Source organism: Monopterus albus, unplaced genomic scaffold (genome assembly GCF_001952655.1).
Source record: "Monopterus albus unplaced genomic scaffold, M_albus_1.0 scaffold16.1, whole genome shotgun sequence".
NCBI lineage: Eukaryota > Metazoa > Chordata > Actinopteri > Synbranchiformes > Synbranchidae > Monopterus > Monopterus albus.
The window spans coordinates 3,411,182-3,436,012 of NW_018127896.1; the positions used below are offsets into that span (position 1 = coordinate 3,411,182).

At 40.1% G+C, this 24,831-nt stretch overlaps 1 protein-coding gene across 1 annotated transcript in view; it reads right to left on the reverse strand.

Moving 5' to 3' along the window:
• Positions 1-24,831, reverse strand: part of mgat5 (alpha-1,6-mannosylglycoprotein 6-beta-N-acetylglucosaminyltransferase) — a 74,350-nt gene that overhangs the window by 19,062 nt on the left and 30,457 nt on the right. Inside the window, exons 5-11 of the mRNA XM_020592102.1 lie at positions 23,526-23,615; positions 20,725-20,796; positions 17,605-17,766; positions 14,589-14,758; positions 12,186-12,320; positions 7,978-8,111; positions 953-1,086 (exon numbers count right to left, since the gene is read on the reverse strand). Coding sequence (XP_020447758.1) covers positions 953-1,086; positions 7,978-8,111; positions 12,186-12,320; positions 14,589-14,758; positions 17,605-17,766; positions 20,725-20,796; positions 23,526-23,615 — 897 coding nt within the window. The remainder of the gene's footprint in view (positions 1-952; positions 1,087-7,977; positions 8,112-12,185; positions 12,321-14,588; positions 14,759-17,604; positions 17,767-20,724; positions 20,797-23,525; positions 23,616-24,831) is intronic.

Sequence of the window (24,831 nt, forward strand, 5' to 3'; positions counted from 1 at the left end):
CTTTCATCTTACATCTGCCTGCGAGCAGTTTGGAGGTGCAAGATACCTGAGCGTGTAATGTTAATTTTACCTGTGATCCTTTGAATAAATCAGCACTGTTTTGAAGTTACTTGGACTGTCTCGTCTCTCAGAGTTAGCATGGTAAGAAGAACCAAAGACCAACAAGAACCAAAGACCAACAGTGGGAATGGTCTGTAATGTCAAGGGAACAAACCACAACCAACTGAAACAACAGTATTTGCACAGTAAGATCATTAATCAGTTACTGTGGGTTGGGTTTGTTATTCAATTCACCACAGATTCATCACACTGTTCCACGTGAGAAGCCATCTGCACTACAAACATGTTTAATGAAAACAAGTCTCTCCTGTGACTTCTATTATCACTGCACCAAGTTACTGCCTCAGACATGAAAAGAGTCAACCGGATCTGGAGCGACTCTGAAACATACATGGCCAGCCTACAGCTCATCAAGGCACAGGCTGTAAACCAGCCATGCATGGCATGCCAAACAATGTGCAAGTCTCTCCAGTCTCCAAGTCATTTTTTGTCTAGGATACAGTAATCCCTTGGCCTTTGTGCCGCAGTGCGAGCATGCATTTGAATATATTAAAACCTCCACGGAGAGGGTGATAAGCTGAATCGGAGCTACTAAGCCCAGCTGATATTAAGTTTCCTGTGAAAGTTTTACCCAAGGTTGTTCAAAGAGTTTCACTGCAGAGCTCTCAGAGGTCTAAAAATGGGTGATCCTCGGTGTGCCAATCTTTGGCTAGTGAAGTCTGACGCTTTCATCTTCAGAAGGAATACATACGTATATCTGTATACTATTTTGTATGTCAAAACATGCAAGTCTTAAAAAGCAAGTGTCTGTGAATGTAGGTGTATGCAGTGTGTATATGGACGTGTTTAAGGGGTTTAGAACTACTTTCTCTTGTGCATGTGTGAGAAGTACCTTCCAGAAGTTGTCAACCTTGCCATAGACTAGTGACTGGTTCTGCCTCTTGATATCATCGATGTGCTTGATGTCACTGGCATTGAGGTGCTGCTCCACCACGAAGCCTAGGAAACTGTTGTCTGGTGTATGAGCTGGAACAAAAAGAAACACAAAAGATGTATAAATATTTACACACACACACACACACACACACACACTCACACACACACAGCTCAAGTGAATTATGAAGAGTGAGCTCTCAAAGGCTTTATTTCACCTATGACACATTTAAATATGGTTTACAGCAAGATTAATGGAAAGAAAAAGAACAGGGGAAAGAAAGAAAGAAAAGAAAGTGGCAAAAAAAAAAAGTCAGTGATCACATCTTAGGGAATAAAATGACAAATGACTTCAGGCATAGTAGCCATTTTCCTCACCTTAATTTATGCAACACTGAGGCCAAAACAAAAATGCCTCAAATAAATCTTACACACAGATTTGCTCTTTAGAGTACACACAATTCACTTATGCCTTATTTGCACTTATTCTGCTAGCGTAAACCTGTCCCTTCGTTACTGCAGCTAAGCCTATTTAGACTGATCTAAAAAACAAAGCTGACACGATGCTGCATCTCTTCATCTTACACAGGTACAGGCAGCCTGGTATTAGAGGCTTATGTTCAGCATGACATGCAATACTGGCAGATGAACAAAGACGGAAAGTGCTTTTGCTCATCCTGCTCATCTTATGACATGTTTCAGACTAAAAGTTGTTGTGCACAATGATTATGGTCAAGGATTCAGTTTCTTGCGAGCAACATTAAAATTTTAATTCTGCGGCAGCGTGTCACAGAAACAACAATTCATCAACACTTCATATCTTTCTGCCCACAACCCTTCAAGCTGCCTCTCCCCTTTTACAGTCCGAGAGGGAACGGTTGCATCAACACTGGCCACCTATTCCGGCTGGGTAGCTCTTATATTTTAGTGTCATGGCACAATAATCCTGTCTTGAGCAGGCAGTGTAAAAGGGGCTGTTGATAGAGTAAAACCTCAGGGTTTAGCTCAGATCTCAAATCCACAGGGAGACAAAAACTGCTGCACAACACAACTTGACTCTGGATTTTGTTTTCTCCATTGCTTACTGCCCAGTGATGTGATGGCCAGTTACTATGGGAACCAGGAAATAAGCAGGTCAAGTGTAGCAGCACTTTACCACACCGCCATCTGCCTTGTAAAACAAGCATGAAGCCAAGGGTTTGGAGTGTGGACAGATAAGAGTCACTCAAAAATTTATACGCTTAGTAATCCACATCATCAACCCTTGAAGCAAATGAAACAAGCTGCAAGGGAGGTGTTGTGGTGCAGGGCTATGGTTTGTGTTGGGGTCCCCAGGGAAATGCTGTTAGAGCACACTTTGTACTACAACATTTTTACTACAAAAGCAAATTAAAGTCAGCCAGCCAGCTATATTCACCCCATATAGTAAATAAAATAAGGGTTTATAGAGATAATTATAGTAAAGAATCTCGACACCACAGCTGCAAATTCAGGTGCCTGGCAGCATTTAAATGAGTCAGATTCAACTACTGCCAATATCCTCTGCACTAATCATCCACTAACACCTTATGCAATAAGAGGGGAGGCAGCTACTGTGTCATAATATAACTGATATCAGCAAATATAATGAGTAAATGTCCACTATGCTATAGTAGTTTCACAAATAAGCCTGTGTTTGTCAGGGCGTTGGCTGGAATGTGATATTTTCTGCCACGTGATAAAAAAGCAAACTGCTGTTCCACTGATCCATCCATCCATGCAGCTCACATATTGGCTCTGGCTTCAACATGTTTAGGAACAGAGACAAGGGAATACGTTATCCGGAACAATTGAGCCCAGCACCAGACCAACTAATTACTGAGCAATGACAAAAATGTGCAGTCTCATTTTTCATCAGAAGGGGATGGACACACATCTTTTATAATGCTCAGTGCTTATCATAACTCATAACTCCTTGCTGATAAAAGAATAACATGAGCAAGAACAATATAAAAGGCTTAATAATGTTTATGCTGCTTTTAACATACAATAAGAAAGTCACACCCCAAAATCCACTATAAACTCATGGAATACAAGGGCCCTCCACTGATTTTTACACATGTCGATCAGTCTACCCAGCCTGTAAACCAGCTGTATAGTGTCTTCTGTGGTTCTGAAGGAGCTTTGCCAAGTTAAGAAAATAACCGTGGTCATGTCATCGGGTTTTTCTTGGCTATGGTTTGACAGCTAAAAGCCTACCATACAAACTGGGGATGTGAAGTCTGAAAGATGTGGAAGTTTAGCAAGCAGGGAAGGTCTAATGAAATGATGTAATCAAGTTTCATTATGGGAAATGTAGGATCTGATGTTAGGTTAACCCAAACTAGAAACTGAAAGTCAGTGATTTGCTTTTAACTATCCTTTTCAAATCTGCCTCTAGTTGCAATAATCATAATACTGTTAATAAGAAAGCAAAGAATCCAGATACAAAGGGGCAAATCCAAAACATATAACTTATTTCCAGTGCCTTTTTGAATAAATGTAAATATGTAATTGAGAGGTATGTCTGACAGCAGAGATAGTCTTGGGAACTCTGAGGCAGCACCACAGGCACTCATGTACTAAGCTAACTGTGTAAACAGGACAGGCTGATAATTAGTGTTCAGCCCCCCTCATGCATTTGGCAACAGATGCCTCCTTTCCCAATAGGGCTGCCACTCAAAATGTCACTCAACTTGTCACAGCTTCTCCTGCCATTAGCTAACAAACTGTCTGGTAGGCCCGCATTGCTGCAGAAACAGCTGCTTTATTGCCCCCAAGTCTTGTGAATGCTTTAATAGTAAGCCTGGATTCACTGTGACAAAACTGGGAGTCAATACTGGTACAGCCCAGAACAAGGCGAGTGGTGGAATGAGCTGGAGAAATGTCACAAATGGATATCTTTTCCAACATAGTGAGTGGCACTGGGGCTTCTTCAGTGCTCTTTAAAGGAGCAGTAAACCATAGCACATCATCACACAATGGGTAATTGCACAAGAAAAATTACCAGACAAATATGATCCAAGTCTCACACTGAGTGATTAATGTTCGCCCACCACCTAAAACAAACACTCTCATTAAATAAGAAACGTAAAAAAAATAAATAAATAAAACAAATAAAAAAATTTCAAATTGCAAAGATGCATCACAAACAAAAACAAAATTCCAATGTGTTGAAAGTGTGTGTGTTTTTTTGTTTTATTTGATCCTACAACTTATCTGAATGAATGAATAAATTACACTGGAACACTTTCACACCAACAACTTGGAGATACAAAGTGATGAGCATTCAGATTAAAGATTTGTTAGGTGAAATATAAACATAGGATCCATAGTGAGGAAATGAATCACTATAATCAGTAGTTTGGATAAGCAGTAAACATTACCATCTGCCAAAAAACTCATGATGGATGAGTGTGTCCTCAATATGGCTGAGCTTTCTGTTTTCAATCAGTGGTAACAACTTGGAGTGACATTAACTGCACAGATTCTGGAAAATATGAACTTTCTTGCTAAGAGTTGTACCACACTTGTGTATGTGAACTAAATATATAGTAGCCAGTTAGCTTAGCTGAAAAATACTGAAAACAGAGAAACGAGACCAGCTCTGTCTCAAGGTAATAAACTCTGTCTAACAGCACCTCTAGCTCACTATCCAACATGTTCTCTTGCTTTGTTTACTTTTGGCAATAACTCTAGCTTCATATTCAGCACACAGACATTAAAGTGGTATTGATCTTCCTATTTAGCTCTTGAGAACATTGTAAAAAAAGCATATACCCTAAAAGACCGTGCTACTATTTTAAAACACATGTTTGAAACACCACAGAAACAGAAGTTAAATTTTAGCTAATGTTGGCCACATTCCATACAGGACAAAACAAATAAGACCACTCAGCTGTACTCTAATACCCCACATAACAATGGCGCTGCATGGGACAGATAAATAATATACAGTACAAAAACACTTGCATGGAAATTGGGATATGAATAGGTTGAGTGGTTTAGAAAGTGTGTGTCTGTTTCTGTGTTCAGCTTTCCATAATGTTAACTGCCTACTATGTAGCAAATTATTTTGGATATTACTGTTCTGGACTCCAGTGTCTGAGTTTTCTGTAGCACTTCCATTACTGTAATCAATCAAAACAAGCATCTGAAAAGATTTCAAATAAAACAGGCTAGGAGCAGAGTGAGAGGTGCTCAATTACAGCAAAATAACATCTTCAGTGTTGCCCCCACTGGGATCACTGAACAGGAATGACGTGTTCTAGGGTCGGATGTGCTTCTGTTTCATTACAAAATGCAGAAAACCTATCTGATATAAACAGTACAGGTAGGGTGGCAACTTGAAAGCCATTAGTCTGCTTTTAATTAGCAGGAAGTGACAAATGGTGTTTGACTTTTAACACATTCTTGCTTTTTGTCTTGTAGTCGTAATGATATCACTTGCAAGAACGCATTTTCATGTGTTCTCAGCTGCTGTAAAAAAAAGTATATTTGTATTTTGGACAGCATGTACAGTTGGAGAACCACTCTACTGATTCCACACAGACAGTACTTAATTTGTAAATTATGGAGGTCCTGGAACATCACTCGGTGACAGACCCGGCATGTCAAGGTGGGGAGAGGAGATCCCGGAATGAAAACATTTCCTCAATGACTGGTGTGTTTGCATAGTTTCAACATTAATGGAGTAGCTTATTTGTTGTTCATTTGTAGCGACCAAAAAAAAAAAAAAAAAAAATCACATTAGAAGACTTAAATTTGCAACGGGGCCTCTTTCATGTTATTCTGTGCTTTGCTCCAGTCCTATGTCCTTTTGAAATGCACGACCTCAGCATCACACTGGCTTGTACTAACCATTTCATTAGTTGTAGCCTTTATAATTGGGTCCAGCTTTGCCTGTTTAGGTTCTCATTTCTGAATTCGCATTTTCGCTCCATGGCTAACATAAAGTTACTCTGAACGTGCACCTGACCCAGTGTGACCTGAGTAAGCTCATTACCTTGTGATGTAACTAGCCTAACTGCCTGTTTTTACTGTATTTAATTGTCCAAGTTTTAGTCTAATGTGCTGTTGTAAAAGGCTAGCTGTACAAAAAGTATTAGACCTTGGACTCTACATATATTATTCATATATTCAATTTCCCTCATATGTACGTAAATGAGGTGCCAGGTTTGTCAAAATAAGTGCCGGTTACAATTTGAGAGATGCCGGATCCAGATCTGTCTTGTTCTGGTACAAATTAACCACTGTACACAGATGGAAAAAAAACCTTAAGTGAGTGGGTGAGCGAGTGACAGCTTTACAGGCAGTATCAGCCTGGCAGATCTCAGGGTCAATCACGCAGTTGGCAGTGCTTCAGACATAAATACTATCTGATACTGTGTTTGACTTCTGACCAGTATTAATCAGAATTTCCCTAAGAGATTAAGCATTCAAAGGCAAGGATACACATAGCAAAAACATACAGATGCAGACATATGGGAGCAATTGTCATGTACTGTATATGTTTAACTAGGTTTCTAATGGGTTTCTTTAAGTGTGCATGGAACAGGGAATACATCTCTGTGACAGTGGTGCAGAGGGATTAAAGGATCATTATTCATAGTCGTCCTTGTTTCCAAAATAATTGGATATCTGTAGTGTGTAGTCAGTGCAGTTCACTTCAGGTTTATATACCAAAAAGTCTTCTGCATCAAACCTGTTTTATGATGATGATGTGCATACTAAATAAAGTGGGACTTTTGACAGAAACAGAAAAGTTAACCTCATTATATTTTCAAGCTCTCCTGATTATAATGGCTTGTGCTGGGAAACAGAGCCAACTAAACTAAGACAGCAGCCCATTCAAACATAAAATGCACACACCCTGGTATTCAGACTCTGAAGAAGATTAATGAGGTCAATTTGGCCTTGTCTTGTCTTTCTGGCCAGAGGCCACACACTCCGAATTCTACCAACCAATGATGTATGAAACACTGCCTAATGGCAACAAATAAAACAACTCAGATCTAGGATAGATGACCTACTGGCACCTGATTTATCCTATGTTACAGCTATATTCAATAGGTGAGATGAAACACAACCCAAAGACCCAGGAATAAAAAATGATCTTATACAAGTTTCGACCAAGTGGTTATGATCTTTAATATCCTATTATCAGCTTACATCTGTCTGTTCCACCTTGTTGACACTATGTGTAAGGCTTATATATATTAAATACAAGGCTTATACCCAAGTCAATACCCTGGTAGTTCTTAAAATAGTATGAGGTTTGCTGCACACAGCGCAGAAGGGAAAAACAAAAAACGTCTGTCTCGCCTCTTGTGCCTAGGAGTGATGCCATTCTGTGTTTTCACACTCGCCAGACCACTGTGCACTTGCTTCACCAGTGATATCATCTAACCTAGCAACTCTTAACTGAATCTTCTGCAAAGGCCCCAGTGTGTTATGAGAAAGACATACCCTATTCAGCTGACAAAGGGCCTATTGAGGTGCAGTGGTATTCTGGCGAACACCGTGCCTCACCTCACAGACAGCGACTGCAGGGGTAACATTTCACTTTCTCTTAGCCATGGGGAAAAGGTCAGTACTCCAGGGGGCTGGCTCCCATTGCTCCCTAGAAAATGCTCTCCTCTTCAGCAATGCCACCTCTCATCCACCTCAGCAAATGTGTCTGACTCTAGTAGAGAGTGATCTCACAGTAGGAGTGATGCACACACACTGAGCAATAAAATCCCTACATTCTACCTTCATAATCACAGCATATGAAGACAGGAGGGTTTTCAGACTATCTTTCATGCCTCGTTTCTAACAAAAACATTTTCTTCACAGGAGGAAATCAAACTGGAATGGCAGACACAGAAAACAGCCAAGAGTGTGGGCTAACGCTTATTAGTCCTCACACTGACAGAACCACTTTGGTAAGAGTGTGTGATGTGTGTGGATGTCCTGCTGACTTACGGAACATGGTGTTGAACTGCTGTGGGTTGAGGTTCCACTTTCCCCAGGGCGTCTTGTGGCCCTTGGACTGGGCATAGTGGGCGTGATTGAACTCTGGCTCCGTGCCGAATGAATCCAGCACCCGTAACATGCACCTATAACATTAAAGACGCACTTTAAATAACTGTTCATGGTTAGAAGCACAGACACATGTACCATAAATTACTTGACACGAGCATCATATTGTATATATTTCTATTAAGTTTGCTCGAAAATCTTACACAAAAAAATTGCAAAACTTTTAAATACCTCTACAAAAAGAGTCACTATACACAGCTCATTCCACACTACTCTCCAGTTGCCTTCACAGTAGCCCAAGATAAAAAAAAACCCAGGGTTTTTTCAACTCACACACACTTTTATATCCAACTAGTGAGCAGGAAGAAAACCGACTGCTTGGTAGTACTGCATAGGCATGCAGTTTACACTGGTTCAAATACTGTGTGAGGTAAAAGGTACAGGTGCATGTTGGTGTTCTAAAATCACCAGAGTGGCCAGGAGTTACAGCAGCAGCTTGTCAGTTATGTGAGTTATAGGACACAAAAAATGAAAGGCTTTTGCATAGACACACAAAAAAATTAAGTCCTCAACATTGGATGCATGTACTTTAAGTTATGACCAACCAAGAAAGTCCATAAATACACAATATTAAAGTTTCTAAGTTCCCGAAATGATCATGAAACCACAAAGGCTCCATGCTCAGGCTGGAAGATAGTGCACGGCTCTGTAAATGAATACCATGCCAAGCACAAAGGCCACAGTGCAGGATTAATTAGATCACAACCAGTAAAGGAAATGGTATATATCCAAAGAACAGCTTCCTCATGACATTTAATTCCATGTTCTGCTCACTGTTACTCACTTGTTTTCTAGATGCAGGTTTGATAATGTATATGTGATCTATCCCTGGCTATCCACATTTTTAGATAAAGAGGGCAAAGGGTAAAAAAGGACATCTGCTGCCATGAATTAAAACACATTTTTTCACTGGTCTGTTTTTCTTACAAAGTTATTCTGTCTCCTTGGTAACTCATCTTGAATGCAACACAAGCTTAAAATGATGAGCCTGTTTTTATTGTCTCTACAGGGTGAATAAAGTCATGTCTCCAACTTGGGGACAAGGTAGAACAGTGGGCAGTAATCACTGTGATAAGAAGAAACCAAGTCTCCCACACCCACACAGACATCTGTGCCAAAAAAACACCCTTCTCTCTCACTGATTGTGTCCCTGCCCAGGCAGATGCTGTGCAGCTGGCTGTGTGAACCGTTAAAGGCCCTGGGAGAGCAGACAGCTCGGAAGCACATTCACCAGGAGGAAACTTTAGACTGAAAGCAGAACAACAACAGGCTTGCATGTCATCTCTGCTTGATCCAGAGAAAAACAACTCTTGTTTGTCCCCATAGATATATCCTCAACAGATGGGACAGCGAATGGTATAAATATGGCTGCAGTGAAGCCGCTGAGTAACGTGGCAGGAGCTGAGGCTGCATCAAGCTGGGCTGAGTGGGGATGTTGTTCTCAAAGTATCAGTGTAATTTCACCAGAATTTAAGTGATCACTATCATGTATAACAATGATTATTATTGATATGTTTTTCTCTCTCCAAGTGAAATTAGCAATAAATATAGTGGCCCCATATGGGTCATTAGGAAGCAGTGATGGCAGATGGGGATTTCTGTCTTCCTGACATCTACCTGGGGGTCTGCACAACCCTGAGGCCCAGGCTGATAACAAGCGGACGTTTGAGTTAATGCTGTGTCTTATAAAATCATTAGGTTGAATTACTGCAAGGCAAACTCTGATATTTGGGTTTTGCTATAAAAAATATGCATGTATAAAATATCTGTTATTATTTTACTAGAAGTGTCATATAGTGACTTTTGGATTACATTGCCTTCTAATAAACCATAAACACCAGGTTGGCTACTAGCAATAACTAAACCACACTGACACTGTGTCAGTAAATTCAGACGCACAAATTAAACATACACACACACAAAGGTGATACATACAAGTAGTGTTCTGTCAACACAAAGTTCTTGGGAAAAAATTGGAGGTGTGACAAATGAAAAAGAAAAGAAGAAACAGATAGATACAGTATATCAGGACAGAGTTAAAATGATGAAATTACACATGCGCAGCATTGCACAGCTGATTTATCCAATTTCATTTCTGCATTACTGTCATCAACACCAAAAGGCAAAACTGGGGAGGCATTTTCTGCAGCTGTGCTGATGCAAATGTTACTGCACTGCCCGATGAAGCTACTGGATGAAAGGATTATACACAGTGCAAGTGAACAATATGGCAATACTGGCTGTAGTTTATACCCAGAAAACAACAGCTCAGAGTATTCCTGTCCCTGCAGAGTAGCAGGAAACACTTGGATACAGTGCTATGACTGGAGAAATAACAGAACACATTAGGTGGAGGTGACAGACCTGGATGCATTGTCCTTAACCACAATAAAAAGAAGAAAAAAAAGGCACACACATTTTGCTAAAATTTGGGGTATGATATGCAAACAAATTGGGCATGTCCTATTTAAAGGCTATCTCCCTGTAGTCCCCTACGAAACATAACATTAAGATTTATATGGTTTCACTTAAGGATTGTCAGGTCACCAAGACAAGACGTGTAATTCTCACCTAACAGGAATCGACAAAAAACACTTTTGGCGGCAGAAGGAGGAGTACAGAAAAATAGCCCAACCTGAACTCTAGGTCTTCTTTCACAAAGCTCCCAGAAATTATACAGTGCTATTTCGTACTCTGACATAAATGTGCAATAATAGCAGGAGAAATAACACAGAAAACAACATCTGGACCTTGCATGATGCCTGAGGCTGAATCAATTTCCTCAGGGCACAAAGGCAGTGAACGCAGTTTAAGGTGTTACATGGCTAAAAAAACAAAACCTTGTGACAAGCAGTAGAAACCAGCGGGGCCATTAATGCCCCCAGACTTATTGTTCCTTCTCTTTTCCTGTCAGCCAGAGCAGATGAGAGGCTTTCAAAACAAACCAGGAAGACCTCATCCACAGTCCTCAGTGGAGCAATCAGAGAAAGAATAGACTCGGAGGGTGAAAACATCACGAACAACGGACGTTCCTTCAGCCTTCTGGGAAACTGGTAATATATGAGCAGAAAATAGACTCATTGTCTGACCAGTGCCAGACAAGCCTCAACCTACTGGCCTTTGCCCATGTGACAGAAGCTGTGAAACCATAGCTGGCGGCTGTAGCACAATGTCAAAAAGCCATACAAAGTACTGAATTCGCTATCTGGATGATATGATGATATGAAAAAAACTCAGAAGAGGAAGGCCGTCCTGAAAGAGACTGATACTGTACAAGGCAATAACTGTCAACAAGCAACAGCTGTGCTGCTCAATAGCCACTTGCAAAATACTAATTGAATTGGAAAACCAGCCAGTATGGAAGTGTGGAGGGGTTGAAAAACAGTATGCATGCTCAGCAAAAACTCCCTGGATAAATCAAATTAATAATACAAATGTAATCACATGACAGCAGCCACAAACTGCAAACTGTGTTGATTCTGCAGGATTTACAACTGTCTAGCAGGAGGCAGTTGGTTTTGTCCTTCATCAAATCAGACATAATTTAAAAAATGTATTCAGTAGTATACAGCATTTTAAAATGTTTGACTAGAACTACTATAAAGCATAAATAGTAATTTTGATCTCTACTTGACACTGCTAATAACTAAAAAATACTTGTTTTGGCAGTGTATGAAAAATATAATGCCCATTTACTTCAAAATCAAAGCTTAATTGCAAACTTGGTTTCGAATCCTAAATATTTTTCAGTAAAATTAAACAGTCATAACTAAATGAGAAAGAATCAAATCCAAGATGAGCTGAGCTAAGTGTTACTTATGAGACACTTCAGTCAAAAATGTGTCTGAGCTGACAACAGCCTCACAACTGTAACTGTCATACTGAGTTGCAAAATCCTGATTGCTGCATTGAAGCACATGACATGACAATCTGCTACAAGCCAGCAAAACCACACATTTCTCAAGTGCAACATCCAAAACTATTCCAGCTTTGGGAGGAAATTGTGTGTTCATGTAGGACCCCATGATTCATTGTAAGAACTGTGAAAATTAGCTCTGAGGGCCTGTAAATGTAACATTAAATGTACTTACTGGTAGTGGACCCAGGACGGCCCCAGTGTCTTCTTGAACTGGGTGAGACCCACAATGTCAATGTAGATGAGTTCAACCACCTTATCCCCCTGAGTCGGGCAACTGGATTTGTTCCCCATAACCTTACGCATGATCCTGTGGATAAAGGTTTGGAATTCAACTTTAAACCGACTAATTCACTCCTCAAAAAAAAAAAAAAAAAACATTCAAAGTGTTAGTGTATTGCCACTGGCTACGTTTTAACTGAACATGATCAGATTCATCAGAAGAATGGAACATAAGGATGATAAAAATCACACTGCTAATAGCACTTTTTTTTTTTTTTATACTCATGTTCCGCTCCAGTAACAGAGCTGAGAGACAGCACTAGACATGGTGAAATTGTTGGTGCAGGTCAATGTGCCAGTTTGAGTTTGGCTAACAAGGATTTCTTTACATAAAGAAACCACAGACAAATACTACTAAGATAACATGAGAGCAACATTTGTTTACCCTGAGCAAAGTTTGAGAGATTTTGGCCTAAATAGGATAAAAGATGGTAAACAAAGGCCTGTTAATCATTGGCAAGATACACCCAGGGTGACATGAATCATTCAGCACAAGCGTGTCTTTTCACACAAACATTTTCTGTAACCGACTTTAGACATGTGTTCTGCAGGCATACATATGAGCTCCAGGATTTGTGTATCTGGATTATATACAGTAGTGACACTACAAAGAGAATTTAAATTGACTGTTTATCTACCTTTGCCAGTTCTCTGGTCATTGGCTAATTTCCACTTGATTACTCAGTGCTCCAGACTAACATTTCATACTGGTGGCACCAAGCATCACGGATGGTGGCACCAGTGCCAGATTGGGTAGCACCACCTCTGTGTTACAGCATAATGTAAAAGAATCTCGATAAGATGTGGATGCACTCTTCCAAACTTCCTACACTGGCCACCGATGTGTCCAGACAGATGAGCTTGACAAGCAGCAGCGTGTAGCGCAGCCAGTGCTTTGTGCACCTTTGTTGCTGTATATTGTGCATGGTGCCATTTTTGCCCATCAATCTAGACTCAACAACCCATAATGACAAAGTATTATCTCTGCTTTATGCTTGAGGTCACTGTCGTGTTGACAGGTGAGCTGTTGCCTCAGTCCCAGGTCACATGTACAGAGGTCTACAGAGAGCTCCTCTTCATGGCTTGGTTTTTGCCTTGACATGTGAATAGTGGGATCTTATATACCTTTCTAAACTACAGTATGTCCATTCAGTTCAGTTTGACACAGTTATACTCCAGTCACATTCTAGACACATCTCAAGGACTATTAAAGCAAACAAGAAGTATGTGACCACGGTCTGGAGCCAGAGCAAAGGCTCTGAATACTTTTGTAAATGAGGGATTCAAATGAATTTGCAAAAAACATTTTTCACTTTGTCACAGTGGGTTACTGAGTGTAGATTGATGTTAAAAGAGCAATTTTGTCAAATTAAATTTAGATCTAGAATATATATACTATTTCATTGACTATGTTTCATTTGTTTATTAAACTATGTATACTTATAATAATTTTTATAGTTTATTTATATAGCACTTTACAACTCCGCAGGAGCACAAAGTGCTTCACAAGAGGTACAAGACAATACTAAAACAAAAACCTAAACAGAGTAAACTACAAATTATTAAAAACCCAACAATAAAAGACATCCCTATCAGAATAAGAAACAGCATAAAACAACAGGAAAAAAACGAGTTAAGATTAGAACGAGCTAAATACCAAAAGCCTGTCTAAAAAGATGGGTTTTTAGAGTCGACTTAAAAGCCGCCAGCTCAGTTTCGGCCCAAAGCTCTGGCGGTAGGGAGTTCCAAAGCCTGAGGCCATACACGGAAAAAGAGCGATCTCCCCATTTTTTGTACCTAGCCCGAGGAACAACCAGGGACAGGTGTTCTGAGGAGCGCAGGGTTTTGTGTGGCACATAGACAGAGAGAAGATCCGAAATGTATGGCGGAGCAAGGCCATTCATGGCCTTAAAAACAAATAGTAGTACTTTGAAGTTAATTCTGTACTGTATTGACAGCCAATGTAATGAGCGAAGCATAGGGGTGATGTGGGCATACTTAGGAGTGTTTGACAACAGTTGAGCCACAGCATTTTGAACCAGTTGAAGCTTCCGCAGAAGAGACAGAGATTCCGACATAGAGGGCATTACAATAGTCAAGACGCGAGGTGATGAAGGCATGGATGGCTTTTTCTAAATCGGCTTCACCTTCGTTAAGAGTCTCAAATGATAAAAACTGGTTTTAACCACGGATCTCCTGCAGTTCTACTCTAAGAATAAGTGGAAGTTGACAGGTACATTTTCTTAATACATATTACAAAATTGTACATTTAATGAACCCTAAAGTTGGTACTGACTCTTTGAGCTCAGCCAGAGAGGCAGAGATGCGCACTTCATGGCCCAGCAGGTACAGTGTGGTTATGAGATCACTCCACTGGACCAACTCGCCCAGCGGGCCACCACTGAAGGCATTTTCTGCTATCTTGAAGCCCGACTCCTTAGTCAGAAGGCCCAAGTGCACCAGGATCTGATGAAGGACAGGAAAAAGTATGGAATAAAATTACTGACACTAATAACTTATCTATCTTAGCAGTTTGTCACAATTTTTTGTCCTTTTATTAAGAATACCACAGTTCACAGTCAGTCTGCAGATTATTGTGGGTAACGGTTGATAAGAATGCTGCACACTTGATAAAGGGGAAACTGTCTGGTCAAGGCTAGTACAACAGAATCTGGCTTAGGAAAATACAACAGTTACAGTAACAGATGTGAGTGTTTTCAGTATAAATGTATAATGCAATACTACAGGGAGGACAGACATCTGTGACATCTGGACATCTTTGCTACATAGAAAAATGCAGAAAGAAAAAAATGAAAGATTATTGAAAATGACAATTGAAAAACGGTGGACAAAACATTCAAAGAGACCCCACTAGTTTTGTATTTAAACATAGGTATCATAGTAGGGGACCGTGAAAGTGATTTGTTTATAAAATACATTTAACTAATGTGTAACACACACACACACACACACACACACACACACACACACACACACAACAGGAACAGGATGGCTTTAAGCTGCTGTGGAGAATTCATTGTTCCACAGCAGGACTAAAAAGTAATAGCAGTCTTTGTTTGAAGTGACCGACACGCTTTTCATTGACAGCCAGGCCCAATCTTAGGTCAAGGATTAATATGTGTGAATTAATATTCAAAAGAGATTAACAGCTGAAATAAAAAAAAGCCCCTGAAAGTATTAACAAAATAATGCTCTGTTTCATTATAGGCTGAACAGATTAAAATGAGAAACAAAAAGTAGGGAAGGATGGGTGAGATTCCATAAATAAACAGAAGAAGCTTCTTGTTTTGTGCACTCTCTGCTTTGCTGGAGAGGATGCTGCTTTGCATCTGCACCAAGGTATCATGGAAATGAGATATATTATTATTATTCACAAGGCCTGTGGAAGGTAAGGAGTACGTTATTGAACGCTGGGAGCTGCTACCAGCTTGGGACACAATGGAATATCCATGTGAGTCCCTTCCCACAACCATTTTTATCCCTGAGCAAAAGCAGGGCTGACAGAAAGTATGAATAAGTCTGTTTCTATACCTGATGCATGTACTTCAACAGGCTTAAGACAGGGGCAGCTATTTTTACAACATTCTGGAGAGGGATAACTTTTGAAAATACTGAATTTTAAGCTAATAACTGTTGATATTCAGTTGTGATATTTCTTTGTGAGAGTGGGAGTTGCAAAAAAGCCATCTAATTGGAGAAATCCACTTGTTATATCTGCCCACACCTGTTTGAGTGTTGAGTCAGTTAGCTGTTTAAAGTTATAATCTTTGACTTATGTGGCATTCTGCCCCCAACTGATACTATATTATGTTATTTACACCTACAGTCAATGCAGCATTTTATTTATTATTCTGAACACTGTGCCTATTAAATCAGTTTGGAAAAAATGGCATAGCATGAAATGAAAGGTAATGTTTTAAAAGGCCCATGGCATGCTACTTTCCAACAATTTAATTTTTTTATCTGTTACCTCTAGATTATTTTAGGAGCCCTCATAACTACAGACAGACTGTAATTATTTCAGAATGATTACACTGATATCACCCAGAAAGCCTCTTCCTGGAAACAAGAGGATAGTTCGTAAACGCGCACAACTCCTGCTGCCGGTGTTGTGTCGCAAGTGGACAGCACAAACAAACTGCGACCGCATTAATTCCCTCCCTCATAGACAGTTACACAACGATATATTTACAGATGAAAAGAGATATCTAACACTCTAAACAAAGTAGGTGATTGAGAAACCCCATATGTTAACTGGCATAATAACTTCTCCAGCCTTTCAACAATTCTCTACAGAAGCAAGGCATTAACAGACATACAACTCTTGTGGGTTTTTTAAAAACTTACTGTTAAGTCCCACCAAGTAGTGGAAACATCACTCCCTTTCAAGTAGCTCCAAGGTTGGTAAATCCAACCAGTGGTCACCACATCTTCCCCACACAACCACATACAATCCCAAAGTAGTGAAACTAATTCCAACAGGTAGTGCCGTAAATAACATCATGGGTCGTTAATCTGCTAGTTAACCGGTAACACATCATATGTGGCAGACACACTGGCTTCAAGCAGTCAAAACAAACAGGTACTGTGCTCCTGGCATTGATGAGCTGATATCTAACAGCGGCGGGGGCTTCACAGATCGGCTGCTTGTAGTTTAGACCCGGTCAGGTAAAACAGTGAGTCCCTGTACAGGAACATTCCCAGACATGCAGTAACCTCAAGCCCTGTATATTTCTCCACATCCACTGGTCACAGTGCAGCAGCAGGAGGTAAATATATCCACAAAACCGGGCACAGTTGAAAAAATCCACTTTTACAGTTGCACCGATGGATGTCAGGCAAGCTCAAGTGAACATGCAACGGCCTGGGTTTTATGCCCATTCAAGGAGATCCTTAAACTATCACCTAATGCTTTATCTTGGTAGAAAAAAAAAAAGCCTCACGAGCAAGAGTTTGCAAGATGTGTATAAACCCAGTTATTTCTGCACAGAAATACTAGAATATATGTAGACCTCATTTTATTAGCTTTAGTCTCACATCTAAGATGCTAATTCACCATTGTAACATTGTAGATAAGTCAGAAAACAAGAAAAAGCATGCCATGGGCCCTTTAAGCGGAAAGTACAATGCTCTATTTGGGAGGCATGTCAAAACTAAACCTAAGACAAAAAAAAAAAAAAAAAAAACATATCAATTTATAACGTGTCAACTAAATGCCACCCAAATGTAAATAATATGGTAGAATAACTATCTCATTTGATTTCTCCACTGTACTAGCGTATTGTGCCCACCTTCTTCCTCCGACGCTTGGTCAGGTTCTGCTTGGCAGCCAGTGAGCGGATGGCGCTGACCCATGGCTCAGCCATGCGTTTGATCCTCAGCATCATCCAGCGGAATTCCTCCCGTTGTGACATCACCCGATAAAGCTCCTCAAAACTGGTCCGGATCTCTGCCTACACACACACACACACACACACACACACACACACACACACACACAAAAGTGACACTGTTAATGTAGTCCCAATCAGAATATGTATATGTACACTTGTACGTACACTTGTACGTATTTGTCTGCTTGCTTTGATAATGTTACTGTCACCTACTGTGCATTCTCAAATGTGCACATCTGCATGAACAGGATGTTTTCACCTGTACACCAGATAATGCAATCTGCTATTTATATCAAACTACTAAAGTCAGAATTCTGACTTTAATCTCAGAATAAAGTCAAAATTCTGACTTTAAATCTCAGAATTCTGAGATTAAAGTCAGAATTCTGAGTTTAAAGTCAGAATTCTGAGAATAAAGTCAGAATTTTATGAAAAATTTATGCAGTGGCCCTAATACTCTTCCGTAACAGACACTGCAACATTACGATGCTGTATTTTTGGTTTGTTATCCTGCTGCTTGTTAGATTTTTTTATATCCTTGCGCTTGTGTCTGTTTTTTCTCCCGATTCCATGAGAAAATCCAAAGGGTGTCTATTTAAATCTTTACTCTAATTTAATTTCAAAATACAATAATGACTTATGCAATCAATCTCTAAATTGCCAAAGGCCTGTTTTCATAGAGGCAAATTGTTCTTGAGGAAAGCTTAAGAATAAAAGGTATATCCAAGAGAAAGAATAGTAGGGATTGCTTACAATAAATGGGTGGATGAATGACTGCTGAATGCTACACTACTTGCCACCTTCGAGGTGCCCTATTAGGTCAGTGAAATCTCTCTATAATCACTGATATTCAAGTGATTCTATTCAGACGATAATAACTATCATGAGCTGTCAGACACACCTACAGAGGAAATAATACATTGAGGGCACAATAATATATGTCTGAGATGTCTCCTGAGAGCAAGACATCAAACATATTGAACTCAGAGAGGCACTGTCATATATTTATAGTGAGAGGAACAACAAATACTGAAGCATTCAGAGCGGAAAGCCCTCAGTGTGACAAATAAATGTGAAAGGAGTGAACGCATCAGTCACATCTTTAAACGCTCATTTATAAGAAGGTTTTAGAGAGGAGTGAAAAGTAGGGGGAAAAGGAAAGGATAGGATAGGACAGGAAGAAAAGGAGAGAGGGAAAAGGTGGGAGAAAGGAAATGAACAGTAAGACAAGAGGGGAGAAAGGGGGAAGTAAATAAAATTAAAGAATATAGAAAATAACATGGGTGGATAGGAGAGAACGGGAAAGTGTGAAAACAGGACAGGAAAGGAGAGGATAAAGACAAGTGAAAATGGAAAGAGACAAGGAAAGAAGAGGAAGGGTGTGAATAGAAGAAGAAAAGAAAAGAGAGGAAGAAAGGGACACAACAACAAAAGGAAAGGAAACAAAAAAGAGAGAAGGGCAGAAAATTCTGCTGTGAAACATGAAATAACGCCATCCTGTTTTCTAAGACTGTTACTCCCTTGAAGTCCAAGTAATGTCATACAAACCAGGGAAATTAAAGCGAGGCTGCTGCTGCTGACAACATTCACAGCATTTGATGTCACATTACACAATATATAACTTCATCTGAATACCAAACAAAGAGAGGTATAAAGGTAAAAATATTGCATTTGATACTTTGTGTTTGTGTAATTCAGATACTGAAATGCTCACAGACAGTTTGAAGAGAAGAAAAAGAGCAGTGAATGAGACAGAGTGAGCAGAGGAGAAACCACAGTGCCATTACCAGCCACTAAGGTGGCTGAAACAAGGCTGTAGCAGGGCATTAGCATCCCTCATCACGACAGGAAATCACTTCCACAGACTGAGCCTATTAAAATCTGGATCTGAATTAAAATCTCCAAAGCCTGTCAAATGGTATCTCCCCACCACTGAGGGCTCAGTGCTGTTGCTGCATCCAGAGCAGAGGATGAAGAGTGCTTAATATTGATCCACCCGCAGCAGAGAGAAGGGGGTGGGGCTTCGAACGGCGCTGATACTGTGGACTGTGCACAAGTCTGTCGGCCAGTAGAAGCTCTCCAAGTGGGATTTGAGTGAGCTGTCGCATTGGCAGGGAAAGAAGATCATTAGTTCAGATTTGAACTAAGGTCCCGTCATTCCGGCTTTGGTCTATGAGACCTGCCTGGCTCTTTTCTACTGCTGAGGCATGCTGACACTGTGAATCAGTCTCAGCCTGTTTGTTTATTTGCTGCCTCATTTTAAAACATGATCACACACACTGCAGTGGAAATTACCTCTTGTGTATTGGTGCTATTTTGGTATATTTAGTAATTTGATTATACAAGATGGTGCCGACAACTATGGTCACATTGTGTACTCGTGCTCTCCTGTGTTTGTTGTTTTTCCTTGTTTCCTCAGCCTTTTGCAACCCATCCCGGATTACTTTCACCAGAGAAGAACTGTTAAACATCGGACAACTCACACCAAGCCACCTTTCTCTGACTTTTGTGAACGAAGAATGTTGTGTGGACATTCTCATTGGTGGCGCAGCTACAATTTACGGAACCTGGAGGAAGCACCGGCGAGGGAAGCGAGTGGGCGCCTTAGTCAGGCTACGCCAGAGAGGGACCCAGGTTCCACTCCCGTCCATCCACCTAGCAAAAGTCCGCTCACTAGCCAACAAGAAGGATGAACTCCATCTGGTCAACAGGACTAACTCTGACTTTGCACGCTCTGCAGCTTTATGCTTCATGAAGACTTGGCTCCGCGACTCCATCCATGGCTTTGTGTCATTTACCTCTGTGGTCTCTCCTCATTACACAGGATGATCGGCGGGGAGGATCACTGTCACAATGTCTGGAGTTTTACTGCTACTGTAAGCAACAATTTGGATATACAGTAGGTAGGGCTTCATGATAGCAGTTTTAGCTAGTTACTATCACAACAAACCTGGTGAGGTAGATGAAGTGTCCATGTATTTCGAATTTACTCCTAACATGAGCTATCGGCTGTCTCACCTGTCCCCTCCTGTCCATTTCTTCATTCAGGGCCTTTCTCCTCCAGGGCAGGCGAGGACACCAATTCTCCACCTATGGAACAAACCGCAAACAACATTTTTGCAACTCTTAATAACAATAATACAACCAGACAAAGAGGTGACATACTGTATATTGGCACTGATGGATGAATACATACAGTATACAATTAAAGGTGCTTAGGCTTTGTGAAGTCATTCCAAGCAGGCTGCAAAGTACTGTCAGGGGTGCAAAGCTGTGTATTAATTTTGTAATTGTGTGGGGTTTTTACTAAGACTACATACAGTATGTAAATAGGCTTTGCAGTAGTTCATCTGATTTGCTTTCTGCATTGTTTACTGCCTGTTTATACTGTTTATTTTGCATTGTTTGCACTGTTTGTTGCTGTTAATACTGCTTATTTTGTTATATTACACAGCCTTATGTTGGTTTACCGTTTATTTGCCCCTTGCAGGGAGATATGTACATGCACATTGAGAGCCGATGTACCAGAGTCAAATTCCTCGTGTGTCCGACACACCTGGCCAATAAAGCTGATTCAGAATCAGAATCAGAATCAGATTCATGCATGTTGCACATGTGTAGAAAGCAGATGAGAGCGAAACTGTTTTTCATGTTGAATACTGGTTATAAATAAAATTTTAGGGGAACAGACACAAATGGTTAAAGTTAAAAAGAGAAGGATATCAAAATATTCTACATTTTTGTTATTGCCAAGAAAATCCATGAATACACCTGCTTTGCCTGGATGTTAAACTTCAGATGCAGCCTCCTTTGACCATTTAACAGTGCTAAATGCATACACTGGCAGGTGAGACACACCCGTACAAACAGGTGTAGTGGATAATTTGTCTGTGTAAAACTTTTGTGGACTCTTATGTTCCACTTCGCTATTTCAGTGTTTCCTTTCTCATGCACAATTGGCGTATGATCAGAGTGAATTTTGGAGAAGCATGTACAGTATATGCGTATGTGAATGTGTGTGCGTTTTGCCTACCTCAGCAACAACAGAATAAAAACTGCTCTGTAAAAGCTGCTTGAGGCAAGCCTACTGTGTTTATTCACACTCTCAAACCACAGACACACACTGAGATTTGAGCCCTGACCTTCAAATCACTGAGATCCATCATAATATGTTGACCTCTTTGTTTTGCCCCTTTACAAGGTTAATGCGGTGATCGACAAGGATGAATTATACATGGCAAAGGGTGTGTATGTGAGCCTGAGTGACGAGCCACAATAGATGGAGAGACAAATCGCTGCTGTTTCTGGATGGAAATACACGCATGCTGCCATGGCAACCCTGGGATCACATGACCAGGCTGAGGGTTGTCAGATTAGCAGAATCAAAAGTAGTAGCCACATCTGTTAAAATTCTTATTGTTCTTTACAGATTGATTGTGCATGGTTTCCAGGAACAGAGAACAAGAAAGAAGATGTTTCTTAATGGCCTTTGTTGTTCTCTATCTCACTTCTACTTCTTTACAGGGTTTCTCTTCTCAGCTGAATGCAAGGCTTTCAGCTCATATACAATATTCATAAGAAACTACTGACCTTTCCAGAGCAGAAGACACGACTGAAATCTTTTATTAAAAATATTCAACCAAGGAAGAGCCCTCCATAGTCTTCATTCTCACTAAAATCATTATAAAACACCTTATTAATATGGATTTTTTTTCCAGTAGAAGAGAGGAAGAATGAGACGTACTACAGAATCCAAATCAAACACAAGTAATCATGGCTATGATCTATGAAGGCTCTTTGAAATGATAAATCACAGTTGTGTCCTATGGGAATTGGAGCTGATTTCTGGGATCTGAGAATGTGAGTGATTAAAAAGTGCAAAACATTTTTGAAACCCACATTTCATAAGCATCCAGTACGTTTTGTATTCCGATGGTGATGGTAAACGGGTTCAAGAAATCCACTTATAAGTTTTAGTTGAGTTTCAAGAATAAATAGAAGTAATTACAGAGAAGCTGAAACCTCTTCCCAAACTTGATCAATTTCTACTTTAGACTTTAATTAAAATTACTGATGAGATTCAATTCATCTCTAGAAACAAATACCTGCCCATGGTCTGACAAAAACAAATCATGCAAGATGGAAAGTCTGAAAGTGTCAGCTTCTATATGTTAGTACTCATTAATAATGCATGATCTGGCTGCTTTTTTCCCTGCTTGGTGATGATATGTAGAGAGTAAGGCAAAGTCATTCCACGTGTTGCCGTGCAGCCTGAAAACCCATCTTTTCAAGAAGTGCCATACACCACCTCTACTTGCTCTCATTAAAAATGACATCTCCTCCATCTCTTTCCTTTGGTCTTTTTTTGTGTGATCATTCTCAGGAATGTTGTCAAAGTAGTGCATTTACTCAAAATCCATTTTCTGGGTTGTCTGTGCTGCTATGCTGCAGCAATTGCATCTTACTCTAAGTTATAATAGGAAAATGTTAATGCAGATAGTGCCATTACACACATGGCATTCCCACTTACAGAATAGAAATTTAATTTGAAAAAGTAGCAGTTCAGAAAACCCAAACTGCAAAACATGTCTGTCACCTGCCCATTTTGTGGATGCATTTTTATTTACAATAAAAACAATAAATAAAATTCACTTTTTTAATATTTTATATGTTAAATAATTAATCAAGAAAATTATCTGCATATTAAATGATGAGGAAAACAATCTGTAAATCATTCATTTCAGCCCAAGACTAGTCTACATTTCCTATGTAGCACTGGAAAAATCCGAGATGTGGACACAAATAGACACAGTGCTCACCTCGCTGAGGTAGATGAAGAAGGAGCAGGTGGATCCATCCACACCGTAGTTGGCATAGCAGGAGTCTGAGCGCCACATCTCCTTCATCCACTAAGGAAGAGAAGGAGAAGGGAATATTAAAATCCGAGTACCACATGCTCACACGGCCAAAGAGCCCACCATGAGCTAAGAGTCAACTCACACTGACAACCAAACAACTCTATTTTTTCATTCTAATAATGGAGTTCTTTGGTTGGACAGAGAACAAATCATGTTGATGTTGTAAAATACCATACACTGTGATGTGTGGGCAGGTTGTCTATAGCACCAGTTACCTATCTAGCTTTTACCATCCTCAGTGAAGTAGTACAGGCTGTTTAGGGAGCTCAAAGGTTAGAGGAGCTAGACAGTGGCTTAAAAATCATTGGCTTCAATTTTTGAAATCAAATTCAAAATCCAGGGGTGGAGAGACAAGCTTTTTTTTTTTTTTATCAAACACAAGTGCAACTGTTTTCCTGCTGCCAACAGGAAATGAGTGGGGTTGTTTTAGGGCAGAATCCATGTGTAAATGTGTGGAAATAAATCAAAACAAAAATTACATTCTTGAATAAGATGGGAGAACATGTAAATAAGTTTAAAAAAGATGAGAAGTCATGAACGACATACAAGGATGGACACAAAATGGAAGGACTGTTAGGTGTGGACTGGCAGATATCCTGCTTAATTCAAAGGTTCGAGTACATCATGCATGCTGACTTACAGTAACCTAAGGGAGCTGCACAGGGAAATAGAAAATCAACTATTCAAAGCTGTTCATAGAGGGGGGACTTGGAACATGGGCCTGGACAATGAAGGCAAAAGGATTGTGCTATGTGTGCCTTTCTGAAATTCTACAAAAACAGGCTCATGTACAGTATTGTGTATGCGTGCGCAGAGCAAGTTCTGGCATTGCCTGGAGCCCAGTGGGAAATGCTGACAGTATCTGCGGAGGACTGGGACTGGCTGAGCAGATGGTGTGTGTGTGATAGGGCCCTATCAGCTCCAGTAAGACCCCACATACACACAGAAACACTGACACACTGGACTGAGATTGTGTGTACATCTGTGTGTGTTATGTGTGAGTATGTACCATACACCGCTGATTTTTCAAGTTTTCCCACTTACAGAGAATGGACAGATCTGTAATTTTCATCGTAGGTACAACTGAACTGTGAGAGACAGAATCTACAAAAAAATTCCAGTAAATCACATTGTTAGATTTTTAAATAATTTATTTCCATTTTATTGCATGAAATAAGTATTTGATACAATAGAAAAATAGAACTTA